Source organism: Coregonus clupeaformis, chromosome 7, assembly GCF_020615455.1.
Source record: "Coregonus clupeaformis isolate EN_2021a chromosome 7, ASM2061545v1, whole genome shotgun sequence".
NCBI classification, from domain to species: Eukaryota; Metazoa; Chordata; class Actinopteri; order Salmoniformes; family Salmonidae; genus Coregonus; species Coregonus clupeaformis.
The window spans coordinates 5,474,222-5,496,389 of record NC_059198.1 but is presented as its reverse complement, the minus strand read 5'-3'; the positions used below and the strand labels follow the sequence as shown (position 1 = coordinate 5,496,389).

The 22,168-nt window shown below is 40.5% G+C and overlaps 1 protein-coding gene across 1 annotated transcript; it reads right to left on the bottom strand.

The window, feature by feature from the left end:
* Positions 1 to 590: 590 nt before the first annotated feature.
* LOC121568773 (lipopolysaccharide-induced tumor necrosis factor-alpha factor homolog) lies at positions 591 to 21,490 on the bottom strand. The gene is made up of 6 exons (XM_041879192.2): positions 21,285 to 21,490; positions 21,078 to 21,130; positions 5,095 to 5,291; positions 3,651 to 3,719; positions 1,882 to 2,026; positions 591 to 1,572 (listed from the first exon to the last, which is right to left on the bottom strand). The coding sequence occupies exons 3-6, from the start codon at positions 5,273 to 5,275 to the stop codon at positions 1,467 to 1,469; spliced, it is 501 nt and encodes a 166-aa protein (XP_041735126.1). The 5' UTR covers positions 5,276 to 5,291; positions 21,078 to 21,130; positions 21,285 to 21,490; the 3' UTR covers positions 591 to 1,466.
* Positions 21,491 to 22,168: the final 678 nt, after the last annotated feature.

Genomic DNA, 22,168 nt, shown 5'->3' with positions numbered 1-22,168 from the left:
CCCTTTCTAATTGTTGAAGAACAATTGTCTCTCATGAGAGTGTGCACTAAACTGGAGCATTCAGTTATCAGGAGCAATTATCAAGTCTGTCATTGAATTGCAACTTGAAAACTCACTTAAACTTGTGAAGAACACTTATTCTATCAGACGTCAACTGTGTCTCAGTTTAATGCTTCTCCATTTCCTCTATCTAGCCCAACAGGGACCGTTTCTGAATTGTGCTACTGATCTGGACTGATTAAATGTTAGTTATAGGAAGTTGATGGACTGTTGCAGGAAATGTATACAATAAATTGTTACAGGAATTGGTGCATTCCAATAATCTCACCTTCTTCCTGAAGTGTGCATGGGCTAGAGAGAGTTTCCATGTACTAGTCATTTCCTTTCAAATCCATGAAGAGAAGTGAACAGGTACACACTTTGGAGGAAAGGAGAGATAATTGGGACGCAATCCTGGTGAGATAAAGTTATAACACAGTAGCTGTGAAACCAGTGAGGCTTGAAGTAGTTGCAGTTTATGGATGACAAAGAACTGTTGGCAGTCTGCTCAAGCTTCCTATCTGCTCATAATAAAAATGCTGAGTCATCTCTTCAATTCAGACAACTTTAATCAGAGCTTTACGGAGCAACTAGGCAGGAAGTGAAAAGACAACCATAAGATCCATTGTAATTATTGACAACATTCCTTTATGACAAATGAGTAGTAGAACGTTCAGAGGAGAAAGAGAACGGGATCAGTGAGGGAACATCTACAAGAGTGTAATAAGAAAAACATCACAATATAACAATACTACAATAAGAAGTATGATGGTGATAGATACATCTCAATATAACAATATTACAATAAGAAGTATGATGGTGATAGATACATCTCAATATAACAATATTACAATAAGAAGTAGAGTGGTTTAGAAGTTCCTTCACTTTCATGGACTTCAGACGAGTACAGAACTACAGTGAAACAGCTATAGTGCAGCTATTATCCTTCTTTGGTATCAGGATTCTCTTTGGAAGTCACTACAAATGTCAAGTCTGGCCAGGGACCTGTGTGGCTCAGTTGATAGAGCATGGCGCTTGTGGGTTTGAATTCCTACTAGGGTAACCCATGCAAAACTGGATAAAAGCATCTGCTAAATGGCATATATTATACAGTATCTTGTGGAGCTGAGGGAAGCTCACCACCTGCTCAGGGACTATACAGGATAGATATAACCCTTTTGGCTACACCTGGGTCGTATTCATTAGGCACCAAATGGAAGAAAATGGACTGAAAAAGGGAGGGACTACCTGGACAATGAGAAATATTTGTTTTTGTTTCTTTGTTTCTTCGTTGTAAAACATTTTAGAACATCACATACCCTAATGAATACGACCCTCATACATTTACAGAAATGTTGATTTGATTCAAGTGCCATGTCCAAGTCCTTCAGATAAAGGTAGTACAGTGACGTCAGGTCAAGTTAATATCAAATGCGTTTGTAGACGTAGATGATTTTGTTGCAGGTGGGACAGCTGTGCTCCACGTCTTTACATGATTCTACACAGAACGGGATGACGCAGCATAGCCAGCACCTACAGGGTTAAACAGTGGAATTAATTAATTGTCTCCGTCCAAAATGGTACCCTATTCCATAATGCACAAATTAAAGGTATGCCTATAGGCTTTAGCTGAGAGGGCTAACACTGGCGTGTCATGCACAGAAGACCTGGGTTTGAACCCTACTTTCCATATTCCCTAGTGCACAACTCAAAGGTATTCCTAGGCTTTAGCTCAGAGGGCTAACACTGTTGTGTAGTGCACATGTGACCCGGGTTTCGTACCCCAGTCGGTCATATACACAGCTATACTACAGCATAGCATTAGAGGATGATTTCTCTCACCCGACGATGAAGAGGCCACCACAGATGAGCCAGGTGAGCAGGCCAGGGTTGGTTTCTGTCTTGGTGACCACGGTCTGCTGGCAGTGGGGACACATGGTCAAACCTCCAACCTCCTTCAGGCTAGGAGTCATTATTACATGGGTCACTGAGGAGAGAGAGAGACACAAGGTTAAGAATAATTATTACATGGGTCAATGAGGAGAGAGTCACACAAGGTAACCAAGTTCCCCACCAAGTTCAATTTTTTCCCTTATTTTTTTTCTTAAACATTTCCCAATCTTTTATGCTTTCCTTATTCTGTCCATCTTTCTTTGGACACTCAAAACATTTTCTTGCCTCTTCCCATGTCTTTTGTCTATCTCTCACTTTCCTTCCATCATTCTTTACGACTTTGAAGGGGGCACCGATGTGACACGGATTGTAGTGTAATTGAAGAGTGTAATGTAAAAGGAACTATTTAGTGGATCATGAAAACAACTTAATTCAACTTATCCAGAAAGACAGAAATACTGACACCTGGTGGTCTGCTGAGTACAACTGCACTTTATAAACTTTCTACACACACGTGTGCACGCACACACACACACACGCGCACGTGCAGACACACACACACACAAACACACACACACACACACAGTTGAATTGTACTTCCTTATACTAGCCCAAAGAGAATAAAATAACCTTCCCTTTCTAAAGACTAAATATTTACTCAGGTATTGTTTTGTTCTGCTAAACAGTTCTCCACAGCAGACAATGATGTTTCCTTTGAACCAGTTTACTGTAGAATCTTAGCCTGGTCTCTGACTTGTTTGTGCTCATTGTGACAATTACAGCAATGGAGTTGTAGATTGCAGATCTGGGACCAGGCTAGTCGAGTCTGCCTGAGAGCTGAGGAAGAAAATCTGATCCAGGATCAGAGAGTCCATTCATTCCCACCAGGCTGCTGCACATTTTAGAGTGCCTCCAAATCAAATCACCTCTCTGGCACAGCACAATAACATCAGTGTAAGAGAAGGGTCACAACCCAAATGGGTGAGAGAGGCTGTGTCTCAAATGGCACCCTATTCCCTATATAGTGTACTACTTTTGACCAGGGCCCATAGGCCCACTATATAGGGAATTGGGTTCCATTTGGGATGAAGCCAGAGAGGAAAAGCCTAATCCAAAACATGGATGGAAACATTGACTTGTTATCTTGTGAATGTATGCACAGATTTTACCTTCTGAACTTTTCTCCTTCTAGTCTTTGACTAAGACATTATGTAACTTCATATCCCCTGGTTTCCCGGAGTAGCTCTGACTGAGACATTATGTAACTTCATATCCCCTGGTTTCCTGGAGTAGCTCTGACTGAGACATTATGTAACTTCATATCCCCTGGTTTCCCAGAGTAGCTTTAGATACAGTTTATAGATATTCTGTGAGTCACCTTGTTTTCCGGTATTTCACATTCCTTTCTCATTCCGGAAAATGTTTTATTCTTTCCATTCATTCCTGTTCTCGCCCACCGCTCCTGTCCAGGACCTGCCCATACATATAGTCACTGCTCAGACTGCCCACACAGTTTGGGTCAATTCCGGGGAAATAATTATACTCAGGTCACAAGTTGTTGTTCAAACATGTCATGTGCATTTGGGTTAATCTTCGAGTAAGTTCCTTATTTAGCTCATATTAACCCCAATTAACCTTTGATAATGTGTGTGTGTGCGTGTGCGTGTGCGTGTGTGTGTGCGTGTGTGTGTGAGGTGGAAGTGGAAGTGTCAACTCACCGACTGGCACAGGATCACTTGGTCCAGAGGTGTACTGTGGTGGAGGTGGGTACACACCTGCTTGGGGACCTTGAATAGGAGAGTAAGATCCCAATCACAATGTGGTCACAATGCAATGAACATGTTGTTACTATACCACCATGCTCTGTGGAGTTAGATTGTATCTGGTGGTGGAACCGTGCTTCTACATTCATTGCTTGCTGTTTGGGGTTTTAGGCTGAGTTTCTGTATAGCACTTTGTGACATCTGCTGATGTAAAAAGGGATTTATAAATACATTTGATTGATTGATTGATTGGAAATGGACTTGATTAAAGGGATAGTTCAGCAGTTTTACATAGCGGTTTGCCATTATTTAGGTACTTGTTATCTTACCTCAAAAGCAGTCTTTTGTCACAGGTTGCTTGCTCAGACTCCTTTCAATGTAAGGAAACAAATTGTCTAAATATGTAACATTGCTGAACTATCACTTTAACTGGGTTAACCCACATGATTCAGATAGTTGCGCTGTATCATCAACAAAATTCACACCCAGTGATGTTCATTTCCAGTTCCAATGGGTTCCACCCCATTTCCAGTTCCAATGGGTTCCCCCCATTTCCAGTTCCAATGGGTTCCACCCCATTTCCAGTTCCAATGGGTTCCACCCCATTTCCAGTTCCAATGAGTTCCCCCCATTTCCACCATTGACTGTATGATAGTTCTGCTCTTGATATGAGCTTGTTTACATATGTCTGGATAAGAGCATGTACTGTAATAAATGACTAGAATGTGCGTAGTTAAATATAATAGTCAAGGCTTTATGGTGTGCGTAGGTGTTTGAGTGTTTTCCCACACAAATCCGGCACCACACATTATTGACATTGAAGGGGAGTGTTTCCAAAGAAAAGTGGTGTTGCAAAATAGTACTTGAAGGAGGTAAGTGTTTGCTGTGATGTAATCCAAAACACAATCAATATAATTCAAAGGAGGGGAAAGAATACTCAAGATAACTTTTTTAACAGTATGTTCTCACTTTATAAGTGCTTGAATGGTTTCGGAGAACTGAAGGATAGGGTACTTTCCAAAGTCTCCATTCTCCACCAGTGTAACCAAAGAGCAGGAGAGACAGACACAGATAACCACAAATCAAGCTGTTTGTTTTTGTTGTGTATTCTTATTTGGCTTTGGCTGATTGTATCATATCTACAGTAGTTCCCACAAGGGATAGAGCACTTTCAATTAATCTCCATGGACCCAAATGTGTCTTTTAGTAGCATTTGTTGTGTGTCCTGTCGTCTCTAAGATCTAGGTGATTATGCAGAAAAAAATTAATTGAGAAACAAACATTCTAAGCCAGAGTTAGAGGAATTGGTTTAAAATTTCAAAAAATGCTTGGTTCTCACACGCAGAGTATACGGTAAATCCAGCCTTCTGAAGTACAGTATAAACCAGTAGACACTCACCTCCCTGGTAGGGACCAAGCTGGAACCCTGGTTGTGGAGGACCAGGGGAGGCAGGGTATCCTCCTGGAGGCTGAGTGTACAAGCCTGGCTGGGGGCCCTGGCCCGTGGCTATCCCCCCATAGTTCATGGGAGGTCCTGGGTAAGGGGCGGAAGGACCATCCCCGGGATAACCTTTCTCCATCTCCACTGATCTCTACCTGCAATGAGGGAAACTGTTATGTGTGTTGTGTTTATTTATTTGGATCCCCATTAGCTTTTGCAGAAGTATCAGCTACTCTTCCCGGGGTCCACAATAAAAAAAGAACATGACTAGTAACATAACACTGATACACTGATACCCTTTACAGAAAGACTTTACGGTATGTTGCCTGTAAAAAAAAATCTGGCAATGTTTTTAAGAAGCCAATTTATAAAGTCCAATTTTTACCACGTTCTTGCCGGGAGAAGCCTTTTATATATCCCGTTCACATGCTGGCAAGTTTAGGAGTGGGAGTAGTCGTGGGCCGATGTGGGTGGACGCCTATTTTAATAAACCCATTGAATATACCACCATTAAAGAAATACATTATTAATTTGTTTAGGCAAGTCCTATGAAACATTATAAGACTAATACAATGCATTTTCAAAAGAACAGAATAGCATATTTTGAGCCTATAAGCTACATGGCCATGCACATGAAATCAATAGTTATTTTGTTCGTTAAACAGACAGTCAACAAATATATGTTATAGTAGGCTAAGAATATAATGGACTATAACAGAATAAAATACAAATAATATTTTTGCCACACAGCTTCCGTCACAGGAACGTGTGGAACCGCTGTCATATATCCACATTTCATCTCTTTTTCAACCTCCGCAGGCTTTTGGAGTTGCCTATACGTGGTCGAGCAAAATAAAGCACTTGATTTAGGCTACATTATTGCATGCTAAATGTGTCTGATCAGTGATAGATGAGAAAACGAATAGATGAGCTATACCACCTCCACTTATTTGCCCAGCCAGAGAATTAACCAAATATACACACAGAGATTCAGTGAAACAAAATCACATTGATTAAGACAAGTCACAGGCTTTTTGTCAGGAGTAAGCCTAGGCTACTAAGCAACATTAGTGAAGAGCAAAATAATCCACTTGTTAACTACATTAGCATGCAGGCAAAATGTTCTGATCAAGGCTAATAAATGAACCAACTAGACAAGATGATCATGAGCAGCACTCACCTCAACTTAGCTAACATTTCCACAGCCTAACTGTAGCCTATAACCAATATCCAAACGGAGACTAAGTGAAAATAGAAACCGGACATTAATTGAATTATTAAGACCAGTCCCCACTCTTGTCTCAAAGCTGCCCGAAACGGCGCTGAAATTGTTGACCACACGCAGTAGGCTATTGCTTCAATAAAATGTATTATAACAATTGGATGACTTTGGGAGTTTCAGTAAGCAACAATTTGTTGCCTTCAATTGCATTAGACTACTTTATTACAATATTTGTGTCATTCAGTGATATGTATTCCCACAGTAATTCTTTATGGCTCCATCCAGTTGTGGTTAAGAAAACAGTGCATGTGGTGGACTATGCGAAGAGATGGGTGAAGTGACATGCCTCGCAAAGTTTAGAAAGGATGATAGTAGTAATGGCCGCTGCCTAGCAACCATCAAGACCTTAAGAGTGTAGTGCGTGCCAATGCCGCCTCAGCATTACGGCTACATTTCATACTAAGCCATAGGCAGAACTTTACCGCAATCATCACTAGTGTGAGAGATTTATTATTTTTATAATTGATGGGATGACTAACTTAGAAAGAATGCATTCTTGACTGGGCTAATGTAGGTTGTGTCACCTGGCAGGCTGTGATTGATGTGAAGAGCTGTTTTGGGGTGTAAGATGAGATAGGGATTTGTGTCTCCAGATACTGGAATATACTGGTTCTTTGTGATCTGTGAACCTTCCTTGGACGTAGGAATGGTGTCTAAGGGAGCTGGCTCTTCTCACTATGACAGGTTGTTATGATAAACGTATGCCTGGTAACAGAAGAGGCGGGGAACAGCCGGTGCGCCAACGGATAGGCTGAGTAAGTCTAAACCACGCTCAAGTCTTTACTCTGATTGGCCAGCAGAGAGGTGGGAAACTCTCTCTGTAAGAGTATTTGAAGAACAATCTGAAACAATGGATTTAGTTCTCTGAAGTGCCCTGCGAGGTATTTCAAAGAGCCCGTATATACGAAACATCATATTTACCATTGAAGGTTTTTGCATTAATTAAAATAACTAGTATATCTTAGAAGTCGTGTTGACCTCTTTTGTTCCTAATACCAGATTTGAATTGACACAACTTTGACAATTGGTGACTTCCGACGTGATCTGGTAGAAGGGACTTCGCTGGGTATTGTCCGGCCCATTTGGTCATCTCTTTCATTGGACTGTGTGTTTTACAAAAAGTCCGGACCACTACAAAGGTAAGCAGATACCTATTGTTAAATAACTAAAGATCTGCACATTGGCTTTATCCAAATTAATTTTGTGAAACAACTGTCTGATGTAAGTGAACTAAATTATGAAACTATTATGAGTAGATAAGCACAATATTGTGACAAATAAATCTTTGGTGAAATGTGATGTTAAACCATGGTACCAGAGAGAATTGTTTCTACCGGCAAGGTCCGTATCTGGGATACGGCTAGGTTCAGGAGACAATACTGACATCTACCGGCAAGGTCCGTAATTGCGACAATACGGCTAAGGTTCGGAGATATAGGGAATAATTGATTTAAGTAATTGCTATCGGCAAGGTTCGTAACTACGACAGTACGACTAGGTTCGAAGAATTACACCGACAAGGTCCATAACTTTAAGGATATGGCTGGGTTCGGTAAATTTTAGATAATACTGGTGACTGGCAAGGTCCGTAACTAAGGGTTGCGGCTAGGTTCAGCACAGTGTTTTGAATAAAATAGACGCGGCTGTGTGCCCAAATAGATTGTGTGTGGAATATAAGTGTGTCATTTATGACAGTGTGACATATTTGACTGTGTGATAGGATTATGACTGTGTATTGTGAGTGAGTGCGATAACTGTGTACTATTTTTGCTGTGTGATAACTGTATACTACGTTTAACTGTGTACCATTTTTGGCTGTGAATACAAAGAATATTTTAAAACAGTAAATAATGAGAATTACAATTAGGAAATAAGGTTTAAATTGTGCAAACGTTAACAAAAGACACCCATAGGAGGTACTATAAAAAGTTAGACAGTGCGAGTGTTGTCGTATGCATGAGAGTGTGAATGATAAACCTGTATACCTTGATAGAAAACAAATTGGGAATCAAAAGACGTCTGTGGCTGTCCAAACGGTATAATTTGGGAATAAATGTTGGATTTGTGGTTACTCAAACCATATAACCCGTCAGTGACAATCGAAAACATGAAATGAAAAGTGATGAATGAGTGTGACTGAACTAAAACATTTGAACTGATATATTTGAAATATAACATTTGATGTTTGACATAGCATAGTACTGGTTTTAAATAAGTAAATTGAAGTGATATGGTGTGGCGCTTGATTTGATATAACAACCATTGGTTAAATAATTGAAACACTTGGGTTTATTCGTTCGATTTACCATTTGATGTGTGGCGTTTAAATTTGACGTATCAATCATTGGTTAAATAATTGAAACACTTTGGATTATTTGTTTTGATATACCATTTGATGTGTAGCACTGTAAGAATACTGCTTTCAAATAATTAAGGCTGAAATAATCTGGCACCGAGTTTAACTAATTAGGTGGGAATGATTTGATTTAAATAAATAGACTAAAGTACCTTAATTAACGGCAGAATATTGAAAACACTAAAACAAGAAACACAGCTCCTCAGTGGACACGGAAGGTAGAGTTGCGAGGGGAGGGGCTGGAGAGAGCGAAAGTGTGGCTTTTGGAGCCAGGAAAGACTGGGAGTTGGCTGGGAACGCCACACGGGGTGATTATTTGAGAGGTGCAAGTGGGTTTCTGACGAGAGATGTTCAAAACTTGCTCACTCGAACGTAGACGTGCGTCATGGGTGAGAAGGTAGAGAATATTTACATTTGCATTTTTGGTAATTTGGCAGACGCTCTTGTCCAGAGCGACTTGCAGGAGCGATTGGGGTTGAGTGCCTTGCTCGAGGGCACATCGGCAGATTTTTCGCCTGGTCGGCTCGGGGATTGGAACCGGCGACCTCTCGGTTGTTGGCGCGGTGCTATTGATCACTAAGCTGCCTGCCGCCCCATATGAGTTTAAGGTTGTGGCGTTGTTTGATCATGTGATAAGGTTTAATGGCTAATCGGACCATAACTAATGTGGTTATGGAAGTAATGTATAGGTAGGGGAGAGCCAATAGGGGGCTCCATTGAACTATTATGGTTTATTTGGCATTTCAATGGCATAAGGTGAAATCTGTATGCATGAGGGGAATTCGATTATGTATTATTATAGTATTATGGACACTCAATAAACTGAACCAAACAAGACGTTACTACAGCAATAGAGAATGGTTAATGTTGTTACGTTAGTTCTTAAACCCGATGATAGAGGTAAATGCAGAACGCTGTTAGAGAGTGTGTTTTATTTTTGCTACTAGGGTGTTTGAGACGGAAGGGCTGGCTAGACGGGGGTGATGACGTGGCTGGATGTGCAACGTGAAAGTATTTACTTTGAGAGAATCGTAGATGGTGTGGAGTGACTGGCGATGTATCTAAAGGTCCCTGGTTCGAACACAGGTAGGGACAGTAGACAAAGCTTTCGCAGTGGGGCTATATACCTAGATTACTATGTGGATTGAGAAATGTGAAAGGTTGAATTAGATAGCTTAAATAGAAGTATTCTAGAAAGGTCTATGAAAATATGTTATAAGGTTACCATGCGCTTTCCCCGAAGGAGCAAGGGGAGGGTGAGAGACAGTACAGTTCAGATGGTAGGAACATCATTAAATGTATGCTTATCAACGATAGCAAGTATTTGTTTTATTAATTAGGGCATAATCAGAGAGAACAGTTAAATAAATTGAATAGCGAACTGAAATGGGTTACCGGGAAAATATAAATTTTTGGTACATTTTAGAACGATAATGTATTTTGGTTACGTGGATGCAAGTGACATTGGCTGTTGTGATGGGGGAATAGCGCCAGCCTGTGGTGGGTTCTGGAATTGTTACATAAAACAAACTTATATTTTAAACTAAAGTGATGGAGTAGGCTACAATTATAACTTTATCAGAAAAAAGGCACAATTTAATGTGAAATAGTTATTACAATTAGTATCATTGATCCAGTAATGATATAAGGATAGTAGAGGAAGGCAGGGGATTTAATCTCATTTAGGGAAGTTATATTAGGAAGAAAATATCATTAAATGAGGGAACATTTGATGTAACCGTGATTGTATTGGCTAAAAACTCAAATATGACATTTACAGGGGGGACAGATTTTCCTAGGGGGTTGAACAAATAATTGATAATGGATCATTTGAGATGAGATCACATGTAGCAGAGTTAGGGTAATCAATTAAATAATCATTGTATACTCGAGGAATTTTGAGTGGTTTAATGGATTAGTTATGAGGAATTAGATTGATACAAACAATTATTGATGGGTTAAGACTGGGGATATCTTTATCATGTTTTGTGTATACTACCATCTTTAGATTATAACCAGGAGAAAGAGATTAGCTCATCTCAGTTAGGCAGTATTTAGGTCATAAAAGTGAGCTACCAAATTAAGTGAGGCCTGGCTGTTTGTGATTGTTGTTTTTCAAATTGGGTTAAAATGGGTTCACAAAGCCAGAGGTTGTACAGAGAAAGGTGGAGCCCCCATGTTGCCCTAGTGAAAGAACATTCAGAGGAATGGTTATCACTAGGTAAATGGATAAAACAGGGGAAAAACATTACTGACTGGCAGAATACACCAAATGGGGATCAGTATGGCCACTCCACTGGGAGATATAGAAGAAAGTTAAATTGGAGAGCAAAAACCATGCCCGGGGTCCACTTGGAGACAAGTTTTAACGGATGACAGGAAGAGATTTTCTTAACTCAGGAACAGGAGGCTGAGTTAGTAGCAATTCCGTTCAAATTATGGTCACAAGGACCAGCAGATGTAGGACTAATTAAGGGGGTAGCTCCAGTACAAGTAATTCCTCGATCCGATAATAGACCATACCAAAAGCAATATCCTATGAAACCAGAAGCAATAAAAGGGATAACACCTACATTTGAGCATTTACTTAAGGGAGGGGTGATAATTCCTGGAGATGAGGCACAATGCAACTCTCCAGTATTTCCTGTTAAAAAGGCGGCACCTAGCGCCAACTGGAGGATGGTCATGGACTTGCAGGGGGTTAATAGAAATATAATTCCCAGAGTTCCATGTGTACCAGATCCACCTACATTGCTGAACCAATTGAAACCAGAGAACTCCTATTTTAGAGTGATAGATTTAGCTAATGCTTTCTTTAGTATCCCAGTTCATCCGGATAGTCAGGGGTGGTTTGGCTTTACTTTTCAGGGATGGAAATGGACTTACGCTAGGATGCCTCAAGGCTACTCGGAAAGTCTTACAATCTTAGCCCAGGCTATAACTAGGAATTTGGGAAAGTTTGAACCTAGGGAAGGAAGCCAAATGTTAGTTTATGTAGATGATATTCTATTGGCTAATCCCACTCAGGAGGGATGTAAGAGGGATACAATCCAATTGTTAACCTTCCTGGCAGAACAGGGACACAAAGTGAGCAAAAGAAACTTCAACTTTGGCAGAGCGAGGTCATTTACCTAGGACACACTATAACTCAGGAGGGGCGAATGTTAAACTCATCCAGGAAAACTGCTATACTTGAAGCGCCAAAACCGTTAAAACAAAAAACAAATGATGAGCTTTTTGGTAATGATAAACTGCTGTAAAGCTTGGGTACTCCATTATGTACTGCATATGGGTAAATTAAGTGATCTTATCTATGGGAAGGCAATGGCAGCCCATGGTAAAGTAATTTGGAACTCTAAGGAGGCATATACAGTGGGGAAAAAAAGTATTTAGTCGGCCACCAATTGTGCAAGTTCTCCCACTTAAAAAGATGAGAGAGGCCTGTAATTTTCATCATAGGTACACGTCAACTATGACAGACAAATTGAGAAAAAAAATTCCAGAAAATCCCATTGTAGGATTTTTAATGAATTTATTTGCAAATTATGGTGGAAAATAAGTATTTGGTCACCTACAAACAAGCAAGATTTCTGGCTCTCACAGACCTGTAACTTCTTCTTTAAGAGGCTCCTCTGTCCTCCACTCGTTACCTGTATTAATGGCACCTGTTTGAACTTTTTATCAGTATAAAAGACACCTGTCCACAACCTCAAACAGTCACACTCCAAACTCCACAATGGCCAAAACCAAAGAGCTGTCAAAGGACACCAAAAACAAAATTGTAGACCTGCACCAGGCTGGGAAGACTGAATCTGCAATAGGTAAGCAGCTTGGTTTGAAGAAATCAACTGTGGGAGCAATTATTAGGAAATGGAAGACATACAAGACCACTGATAATCTCCCTCGATCTGGGGCTCCACGCAAGATCTCACCCCGTGGGGTCGAAATGATCACAAGAACGGTGAGCAAAAAATCCCAGAACCACACGGGGGACCTAGTGAATGACCTGCAGAGAGCTGGGACCAAAGTAACAAAGCCTACCATCAGTAACACACTACGCCGCCAGGGACTCAAATCCTGCAGTGCGAGACGTGTCCCCCCTGCTTAAGCCAGTACATGTCCAGGCCCGTCTGAAGTGCATTTGGATGATCCAGAAGATGATTGGGAGAATGTCATACGGTCAGATGAAACCAAAATATAACTTTTTGGTAAAAACTCAACTCGTCATGTTTGGAGGACAAAGAATGCTGAGTTGCATCCAAAGAACACCATACCTACTGTGAAGCATGGGGTTGGAAACATCATGCTTTGGGGCTGTTTTTCTGCAAAGGGACCAGGACGACTAATCCGTGTAAAGGAAAGAATGAATGGGGCCATGTATCGTGAGATTTTGAGTGAAATCCTCCTTCCATCAGCAAGGGCATTGAAGATGAAACGTGGCTGGGTCTTTCAGCATGACAATGATCCCAAACACACCGCCCGGGCAACGAAGGAGTGGCTTCGTAAGAAGCATTTCAAGGTCCTGGAGTGGCCTAGCCAGTCTCCAGATCTCAACCCCATAGAAAATCTTTGGAGGGAGTTGAAAGTCTGTGTTGCCTAGCGACAGCCCCAAAACATCACTGCTCTAGAGGAGATCTGCATGGAGGAATGGGCCAAAATACCAGCAACAGTGTGTAGAAAACCTTGTGAAGACTTACAGAAAACGTTTGACCTGTGTCATTGCCAACAAAGGGTATATAACAAAGTATTGAGAAACTTTTGTTATTGACCAAATACTTATTTTCCACCATCATATGCCAATAAATTCATAAAAAATCCTATAATGTGATTTTCTGGAAAAAAATTTCTCATTTTGTCTGTCATAGTTGACGTGTACCTATGATGAAAATTACAGGCCTCTCTCATCTTTTTAAGTGGGAGAACTTGCACAATTGGTGGCTGACTAAATACTTTTTTTCCCCACTGTATACATCAGGGATGTTATCCAAATGGTAGAGAGTAAAGAGGGATATGACATTGGTCGTGATTTAAAGATGATGAGGTTTTTTGGTGGGCTATTAGATATAACTGGGTTAATCATGAACATAGAGATTTTAATTCTTTGTTGCTAGACAGAAGACTTAGGTGACCTAAATATAGACTTGTCATGTCCAACAATCAGTCTTCAGGTCAAGCCCGGGAGAGCCTGGGTAGAACAGAGTTTGAACTAAACATGAGTGTTTTTACAAGATAAGAGATTGAAGATTGGATTACTAATTGATTCTGAACTGGATGAAAGTCGAATTTAGCTGCCATAAAAGACAAAGGAAGTGGGAGGAGCAATAAAGAAGCAAAAGACAATCTCAAAAATGAAAGGCATGGCAATTGGATGATAAATGACCTAAGGGATGGTTTAGGAAGGTGGTAATATTGACACATGGGCAAATCATGTGTCAAAAAGGGGGAGTGATAGGATTAAATAATAATGATAGGATTAAATACAAAAATACAAAAATACAAAAAAAAATATAGAAATTGAGAGCTCAACATGTATGTGTGAAGATAGTTTATTAACCACACCCGTATGTCAGAGGTTTTGTGCCCCACAGGTGAACTAAAGGAGAAGGTGACCCACTCTATCTCACCAGGAGACTGGGTGTGGATCCAGTCCCTAAAAGAAGAAAAACTGGAAGCAGGCCTGTTGGGAAGGGGCCCTATCAAGTCCTATTAGATCCACCTTGGTGCATGTCACACACTGCAAAAAGGGTAAACCCAGTTACACCTGATGAACAAACACAGAGTTAGGAGAAAGAACCGATCACCATTAGGGCTCGGGGGTTGGCTCCTAACGAAGATTCCCTTACCCTGTCTGATCATCCCTGTGTGAGTTCGGTAGAAGGTGAAGCAATGGGTTGGCGTCTGACATGTTCTCAGGGCGAGGGTGGGGATTCACAGGTCTCCTGACGGTAGGTAGCTGTCTGATTGTGGGGGCCATATTCCTAACACACTCAAACCCTCCTGATCAGCAAGAAGTAGTAGTTAACCTAACACAAGTTGATAAAATAATACCTGAGCACAGTCTACGAAGGCATAGGAGACAGCTAGACGTAGGGAAAGGGGAAGTACTAGGGACTTCAGGGGAGGACATCACCATATGTATGTCACCATGTACATCGTGGGATTATGTAGTTGCTCATACCGAGCGGGGGGATATGTAAATCTCCATACACAGTTTAGGGACAGGTGTAGTATTGTGAAAGTAGGGAATTACCAGAAATGGCAGTGCGACCCATAGAAGGGTAGGTACTGTCTGAAAGTCTGAAGTACGCAAAAACAGGTTTATCCTCCATGCAAGCCACCTGGGAATGTGGTGAAAGAGTCTTGTAGTAACTTGAACTATCTGTATCCCCCGATAACAAAGTCATTCCGATCTAGGTTGCCTACGTTTGAAGTCAAAGGGGATTCTAATTGTTTTTCTAGGACTAGTAAGATAGGATACAGAGTAGGGCATCTTAGCTCCTGCTCCCACACAGAGAATATCACAACTAAAAGAGAACATGACTAATCTCTCCTCTTTGTTGCAGCCAGAGGATTTTAGGAACCAAAACCAGGCCTGTGCTGACATCTGGTGGTTGTGTGGTGATAACTGATTGTGAATTCACCTACATATGCAAATAATCAAACGTGTCAGAGACTGGTGAGTTGTCACGTAGAAAGTGGGATCTCCTCCCGGGATCCTTTGATGAAAGGATCCTTTGATGGGATAGGAGTACCTCGAGGGGTTCCAGAACAATTCAAAGCTAGGAATCAGATCACAGCTGGGTTTGAATAAAGTATTTTTTGGTGGTCAACAATTAATAAAAACGTAGATTGGATGAATTATATTTACTATAACCAGCAAAGATTTATAAACCACACTCGTGATGCATTAAAGGGATTAGCTGAGCAGACAGCGGCAACTAGCTTAATGACATGGCAGAATAGAATAGCTTTAGATATGCTTTTGGCTGAGCGGGGCGGAGTTTGTGTTCTGTTTGGATATATGTGCTGTATTTTCATCCTCAAACAATATAGCACCGGACGGGTCCGTGACAAAAGAGCTTCAGGGGAGTAACTATGCTGACGAACAAACTGGCTGTGAACTCTGGTATTGATAGCTCCATAAAACGGTTGGTTTGATAACATATTTGGTAAATGGAAAACTATTGTTGTAACTATTCTGGGTGAAGTTATAGCTTCTATGGGTATACTTGTTCTTTGTGGATGTTGTCTTATTTCCTGTGTCTGAGGTTTGGTGAGAAAGGAGATGGGGAAGGTGGTTTCCCAACAGATGGTGAGATACGGCCCAATCCTGGACTCCAACCTAGGAATGGAGGATATGACCTACCAGGCTTGGTGGAGTGACACTAGAGGGTGTCTAAAGGGGGCCAAAATGTACTTCTCTGTTTGTGTTTTATGTTTTAATAGTCTTATGTTTTGTGTTCTATTAATCCTGTGTTTCATGGTTTGAAGTTCCTTGGTGACTGGTAACAATTTGCAAGTTGGGTGTAGATGGACTGAGGGTTAAACATTTTTAGTATCATTATGGCCTATTAATAAAAGTGTGATTCTTTTTGTTTGTATTGTATTATAATGAATGACACCCTGTGTTTTCTTATTTTTTGTAAAACACCTTAGTAGGTGTGAAAAGGGGGATTGTGAGAGATTTATTTTTTTATAATTGATGACTAACTTAGAAAGAATGCATTCTTGACTGGGCTAATGTATGTTGTGTCACCTGGCAGGCTGTGATTGATGTGAAGAGCTGTTTTGGGGGGTAAGATGAGATAGGGATTTGTGTCTCCAGATACTGGAATATACTGGTTCTTTGTGATCTGTGAACCTTCCTTGGACGTAGGAATGGTGTCTAAGGGAGCTGGCTCTTCTCACTATGACAGGTTGTTATGATAAACGTATGCCTGGTAACAGAAGAGGCGGGGAACAGCCGGTGCGCCAACGGATAGGCTGAGTAAGTCTAAACCACGCTCAAGTCTTTACTCTGATTGGCCAGCAGAGAGGTGGGAAACTCTCTCTGTAAGAGTATTTGAAGAACAATCTGAAACAATGGATTTAGTTCTCTGAAGTGCCCTGCGAGGTATTTCAAAGAGCCCGTATATACGAAACATCATATTTACCATTGAAGGTTTTTGCATTAATTAAAATAACTAGTATATCTTAGAAGTCGTGTTGACCTCTTTTGTTCCTAATACCAGATTTGAATTGACGCAACTTTGACACTAGGCCGGTTAGCGGAAATAAAAGTTTATGCTTTGATACCGGCAACACCTTTCAGACATAGAGAAAAGGCAGAACAAAGTTGGCGGGATGCTAAAGTTGGTGGAAAAAAGTATTGGTTTGAAAGGTGTATTATAGACAAGGACAGTCACACAAATGTAAAATACAATGATATACAAACAACTAAAGCATAATACAAACAATACAACAAAAAAATGTTGTGTGTGTTAGAGTGTGTGTGCATGTGTTTGTGTGCGTGTTCCCATACAGTCACTGCCATTCCATGAGATGTTGTTTAATCTGTTTTTAAAGGTAATTAGCTTTTTGCTTGAGTAATCATGGCTCTGTATAATACTGTGCGTTGCCGTGAATTCATTTTGGACTTTGGGACTCTTTAGAGACCCCTGGTGACATGCATTGTGGGTTTGCTGAGTGATTAACCAACATTTGTTTTTTGGGGGGGTTATTAAACAACTAATTGACCGACGTCAGTTCAATTTAGTTCATTTTTTGTGAGCCCAACACGCCATTTCTCTAGAGAGAAATTAAATAATTAACGAGAGAAATCTGAAGAAATTAAGTTAAGAACTATGTGGGACGCTGGGCTGAAGGGAGTTGTAGTTTTCATTAAGCAAATATTTAATCTAATTCAGAGCAGAAATGTGGTAATTAACTGCGGCAGTTTTTTCGAGCTCAGAGACAGATCAGAGAGGAAGAGACGAAGCAAGAGGTTTCACTCTCGCCAAAATCTGTCCAACATAAGCCCAGTGAGTTTCTATGGGCTTATTTTGGACCTAAACCTTTCTTACCGCCTTTGGGACAATGACTCGTATTGTTAGGGCATCGTCATTGTATAAAGATCTCTGGACGGATACACTTTTAAGCCTGCTAAGTTAAGTTAGCTACACACAGACCGCATAGACCACATGAATGAGGAATGTACAAAACACAACGAGAGGGACAGAGACAGTTTGTGAAAGAAAGTATACCTTATCTACTTTGAAGAACTAGTAAAATGATTTAGTCAGACAGCTCTGCAGCATACAGTGCCTTCAGAAAGTATTCAGACCCCTTGACCTTTTCCACATTTTGTTACGTTACAGCCTTATTCTAAAATAGATGACATGAATAAAAATCCTCAGCAATCTACAAACAAAACCCCATAATGACAAAGCGAAAACTGGTGTTTAGAAAATAACAGAAATACCTTATTTACATAAGTATTCAGACCCTTTGCTATGAGACTCGAAATTGAGCTCAGGTGCATCCTGTTTCCTTTGATCATCCATGATATGTTTCTACAACTTGATTAGAGTCCACCTGTGGTAAGTCAATTGATTGGAAATGATTTGGAAAGACACCCTCCTGTCTATATAAGGTCCCACAGTTGACAGTGCATATCAGAGGGAAGCCACTCCTCAGTAAAAGGTACATGACGGCCCGCTTGGAGTTTGCCAAAAGGCTCCTAAAGACTCTCAGACCATGAGAAAAAATATTTTCTGGTCTGATGAAACCAAGATTGAACTCTTTGGCCCGAATGCCAAAGCGTCACGTCTGGAGGAAACCTGGCAACATCCCTACGGTGAAGCATGGAGGTGGCAGCATCATATATCACTCATGCAAATGTGATATTTCCGTTTTTTATTTTTAATAAATTAGCAAAAATATCTAGAAAACTGTTTTTGCTTTGTTATTATGGGGTATTGTGTGTAGATTGATGAGGACATTTAAAAAAAAATCAATTTCAGAATAATGCTGTAATGTAACAAAATGTGGAAAAAGTCAAGGGGTCTGAATACTTTCCGAAGGCACTGTACTTAGGCAGGGTAGCTAAATAGGATGACTAAAGAAAGTTCTGTATGGGGACCACATAACGTTAGATGGCCTGGCCTGCTGACTGCTATTGCCTGAGCAAAGATGAGATTATTCATTTAAGGAATGAAAAATAATAAAAAGTAAGTAATATACACAACTGAAATATTGTATTATTTCATAGTCATTTCCTATTTTTCTATTGATGTCTACTCAATATGGACCTGACAGAGACAATGGGATATTTTCAATGTTTTGGCAATTGAATGTTCGCTATTTTTGGCTTTGTAATTTCCATTAAAAAGCTCTAAAATCATTGTAACGTCATTATTCATAATACACTTTTTTTGTTGTTGTTTTATTTTTTTGTTAAAAATAAATGCACTGTTGGTTAAGGGCTGTAAGTAAGCATTTCACTGTAATGTCTGCACCTGTTGTATTCGGCGCATGTGACCAATACAATTTGATTTGATTTGATTTGAAGTCTCGTTCATCACTCGGTTATAAGTAAGGTTGGAAATTGAGGCTAGCTATATGTTATCTGGCTGCTGTATAAACCCATTACGAAGGATTAATGTTGTAAACGTTGCCTTGAGATCGTGGACTCCCCTGTGCTTCCCTCCCTATGTTGCTCTGTCTCTCCTCTCATTGATTTGATAAAAGCCTCTGGATAGCCTACTAAAGCTTTCACATTATCAAAATGGTGTACTTGGACATGGATGAAGTAGTGCATCTGTTCTTGTAGTGTATAATACATCTACATTCTGAAGTAGTGTATCTGTATTGTACAGTAAAGCTGTTAGGATGGTTGTGTTTTTCTGTAGCATGAAATGATGTACTGTAACTGTATATTCAACCTATATTAAGTTGTGAGTCTGTATAGTAAACATACAGTGTGTATGAGGTTGTGTGTCAGTGGAGGCTGCTGACGGGAGGACGGCTCATAATAATGGCTGGAACAGAGTAAATGGAATGCCATCAAACACATGGAAACCTTGTGTTGGCTATTTTTGATACCATTACACTCATTCCGCTCCAGCCATTACAATGAGTCGTCCTCCCCAATTAAAGGGGTCCTCTGTAGCTCAGCTGGTAGAGCATGGCGCTTGTAACGCTAAGGTAGTGGGTTCGATCCCCGGGACCACCCATACACAAATAAAAAAATGATGCACGCATGACTGTAAGTCGCTTTGGATAAAAGCGTCTGCTAAATGGCATATTATATTATTATAAAGTGCCTCCAACCTCCTGTGAACTCTACCCTGAGTTGGCTCCTACTCAGAGTAGATAAGGCCAGTCATTCTCCTCCAGCTCTGTGCCTTCTCATCGGCCCTCACAGCAAGTCATCCATCTCTATGGATGAGCACTCAAGAGCACACACACCATCTATCTCAAACACACGCATGCACACATGTACAAACAGGCACGTATGTTTGCACAAAAACATTCAAGCACATATGCACGTACGCAAAAGAGCATATAAATGCACGTCACATTTACATCCTACCTCGTGACACACACACACGCACACACACACACACATACATGTTTATGAACACACATCCACAATTAAAGTACACAACCAGTGCCACACCCTGACAAGGATTTCCACATGACTAACTGTAGATAACAGAAAGACACTCCCTTTCAACACACACTCATTTTAACAACTCCTCTATTCTCATAATAACACTATTCAACAGAGGACAGACCAACATAAAGCTCTACTATAACACCAACACTGCTGTAGAGAACAGGATATAATACAGATGTTGGATCTTAATTTGAGCCAGTTTGCTACAGCAGGAAAAAAGAATCCTGCAACAACAGGAAATTTGAATTATTATGTGGATTATAATTAATGGACGTTTTTGTAGGGGTTGATACATTTCAAAGTGGAAATTACAAACGTTTACATTTCCTGCATTGCAGGAAAGTTCTCCAGCAACAGTGTGATCAAATTAAGATCCTACATCTGTAGGCTACATACCAGCTTAATTAGTAACTAAACATTGACAAGTGACTGTCTGTATCCCAGGCTTTAGGCTAGCTCTTAACCCCAAACATCTACTACAGTATGGAAGGCTGTTCAGGTCTTGTGTGTCAAAATGAACACGTCAAATAACACTATTTGATGCATCAAATAAGACTATTTCACGTGTCAAATAACCGAGACGACTGTGACCCCCCTCCCCCCACTCTCCTAAGGGGAGAATCTCTGATTCCTGGCCCAAATACCTCAAGGATTCCTGGGGTGAACGACTGGGCTGAGGGCCTGGAACTGTCCGGTCCTTGGAGAGAAAGAAAGAAGGAGATGCCTTTGGCTTGAGACCGAAGAGGAAATGGTGGGAGGAGAGTGTGAGAGGAGGAGGAAAAGCAAGCTTTCCCAAGACCTCCTACCGTTTCTGATATTACAGGAAATGGTTTAACTGTTGAAACTCTTACCTTAAGTTAGCATTAGGACTTCCTGTGTTTTGTGATGCTGTTCAAGCGGTTGCAATCAAAGGAAAGTGTTGAAATAACACTGGAGGCGGAAAGAGTGAAAGAGTTCCATTAGAACTAGCGAACAAAATAACCTGATCCATCAAAGTTTCAGGAAGAGAGAAAGAAAGAGAGAGGGGACGATGAGAGGGAGAGAGAGATTGAGAGAGAGAAATGGAAATGGAGAGAGAGAGGGAGGGAGGGAGATAAATAGAATGATTGTGTTTGCTAAATAAATCGTGTTTCAAAGCAGTTTGGGCTGACTGTTCCGTCATTAGCTTTCAGGAGAATCCCCGCCCATCACAAACTCATATGATGCCTGACCTCAACCTTTCAATAGTCATGCACAAACGCATGCATTGTTTAGGGTGACATTTACAAAGGGTTCAGTGGGCTCACAGCTTAATCCTACAGTTAACACTGGGCATGAAATATCATTGTTAAAGATCACACCATGGACTGTAGTCTATATGACACAACTGTAGGAATGGGTGGAAATATCAACAATGCAAGGGATTGTCATCCTTATATAAAGGGTGGATGATAAAATTATTCATTAATAATTTATATGAAATAGTTATAAAATGCACCACCTATTTTAGTCAACAGGAAACAATGTCTTACTGTAAGAAGGAGGGGAAATATCAAAAACATTAGCCGATCAATAGCCAATTAAATTACTATGAGAGGTCTGAGAAACATTGGACATACTGTAGATATCAATTCTAGAAACAAATGGGTATAAAATGAGTATTTCCACAACCTGTTGTAACTTTGAACTTCCTGGGTGGTGAGTGTTTTCTAATAGTGCTTGGTCTGTCTCTCTCTCTCTCTCTTTTTTGTTTTGT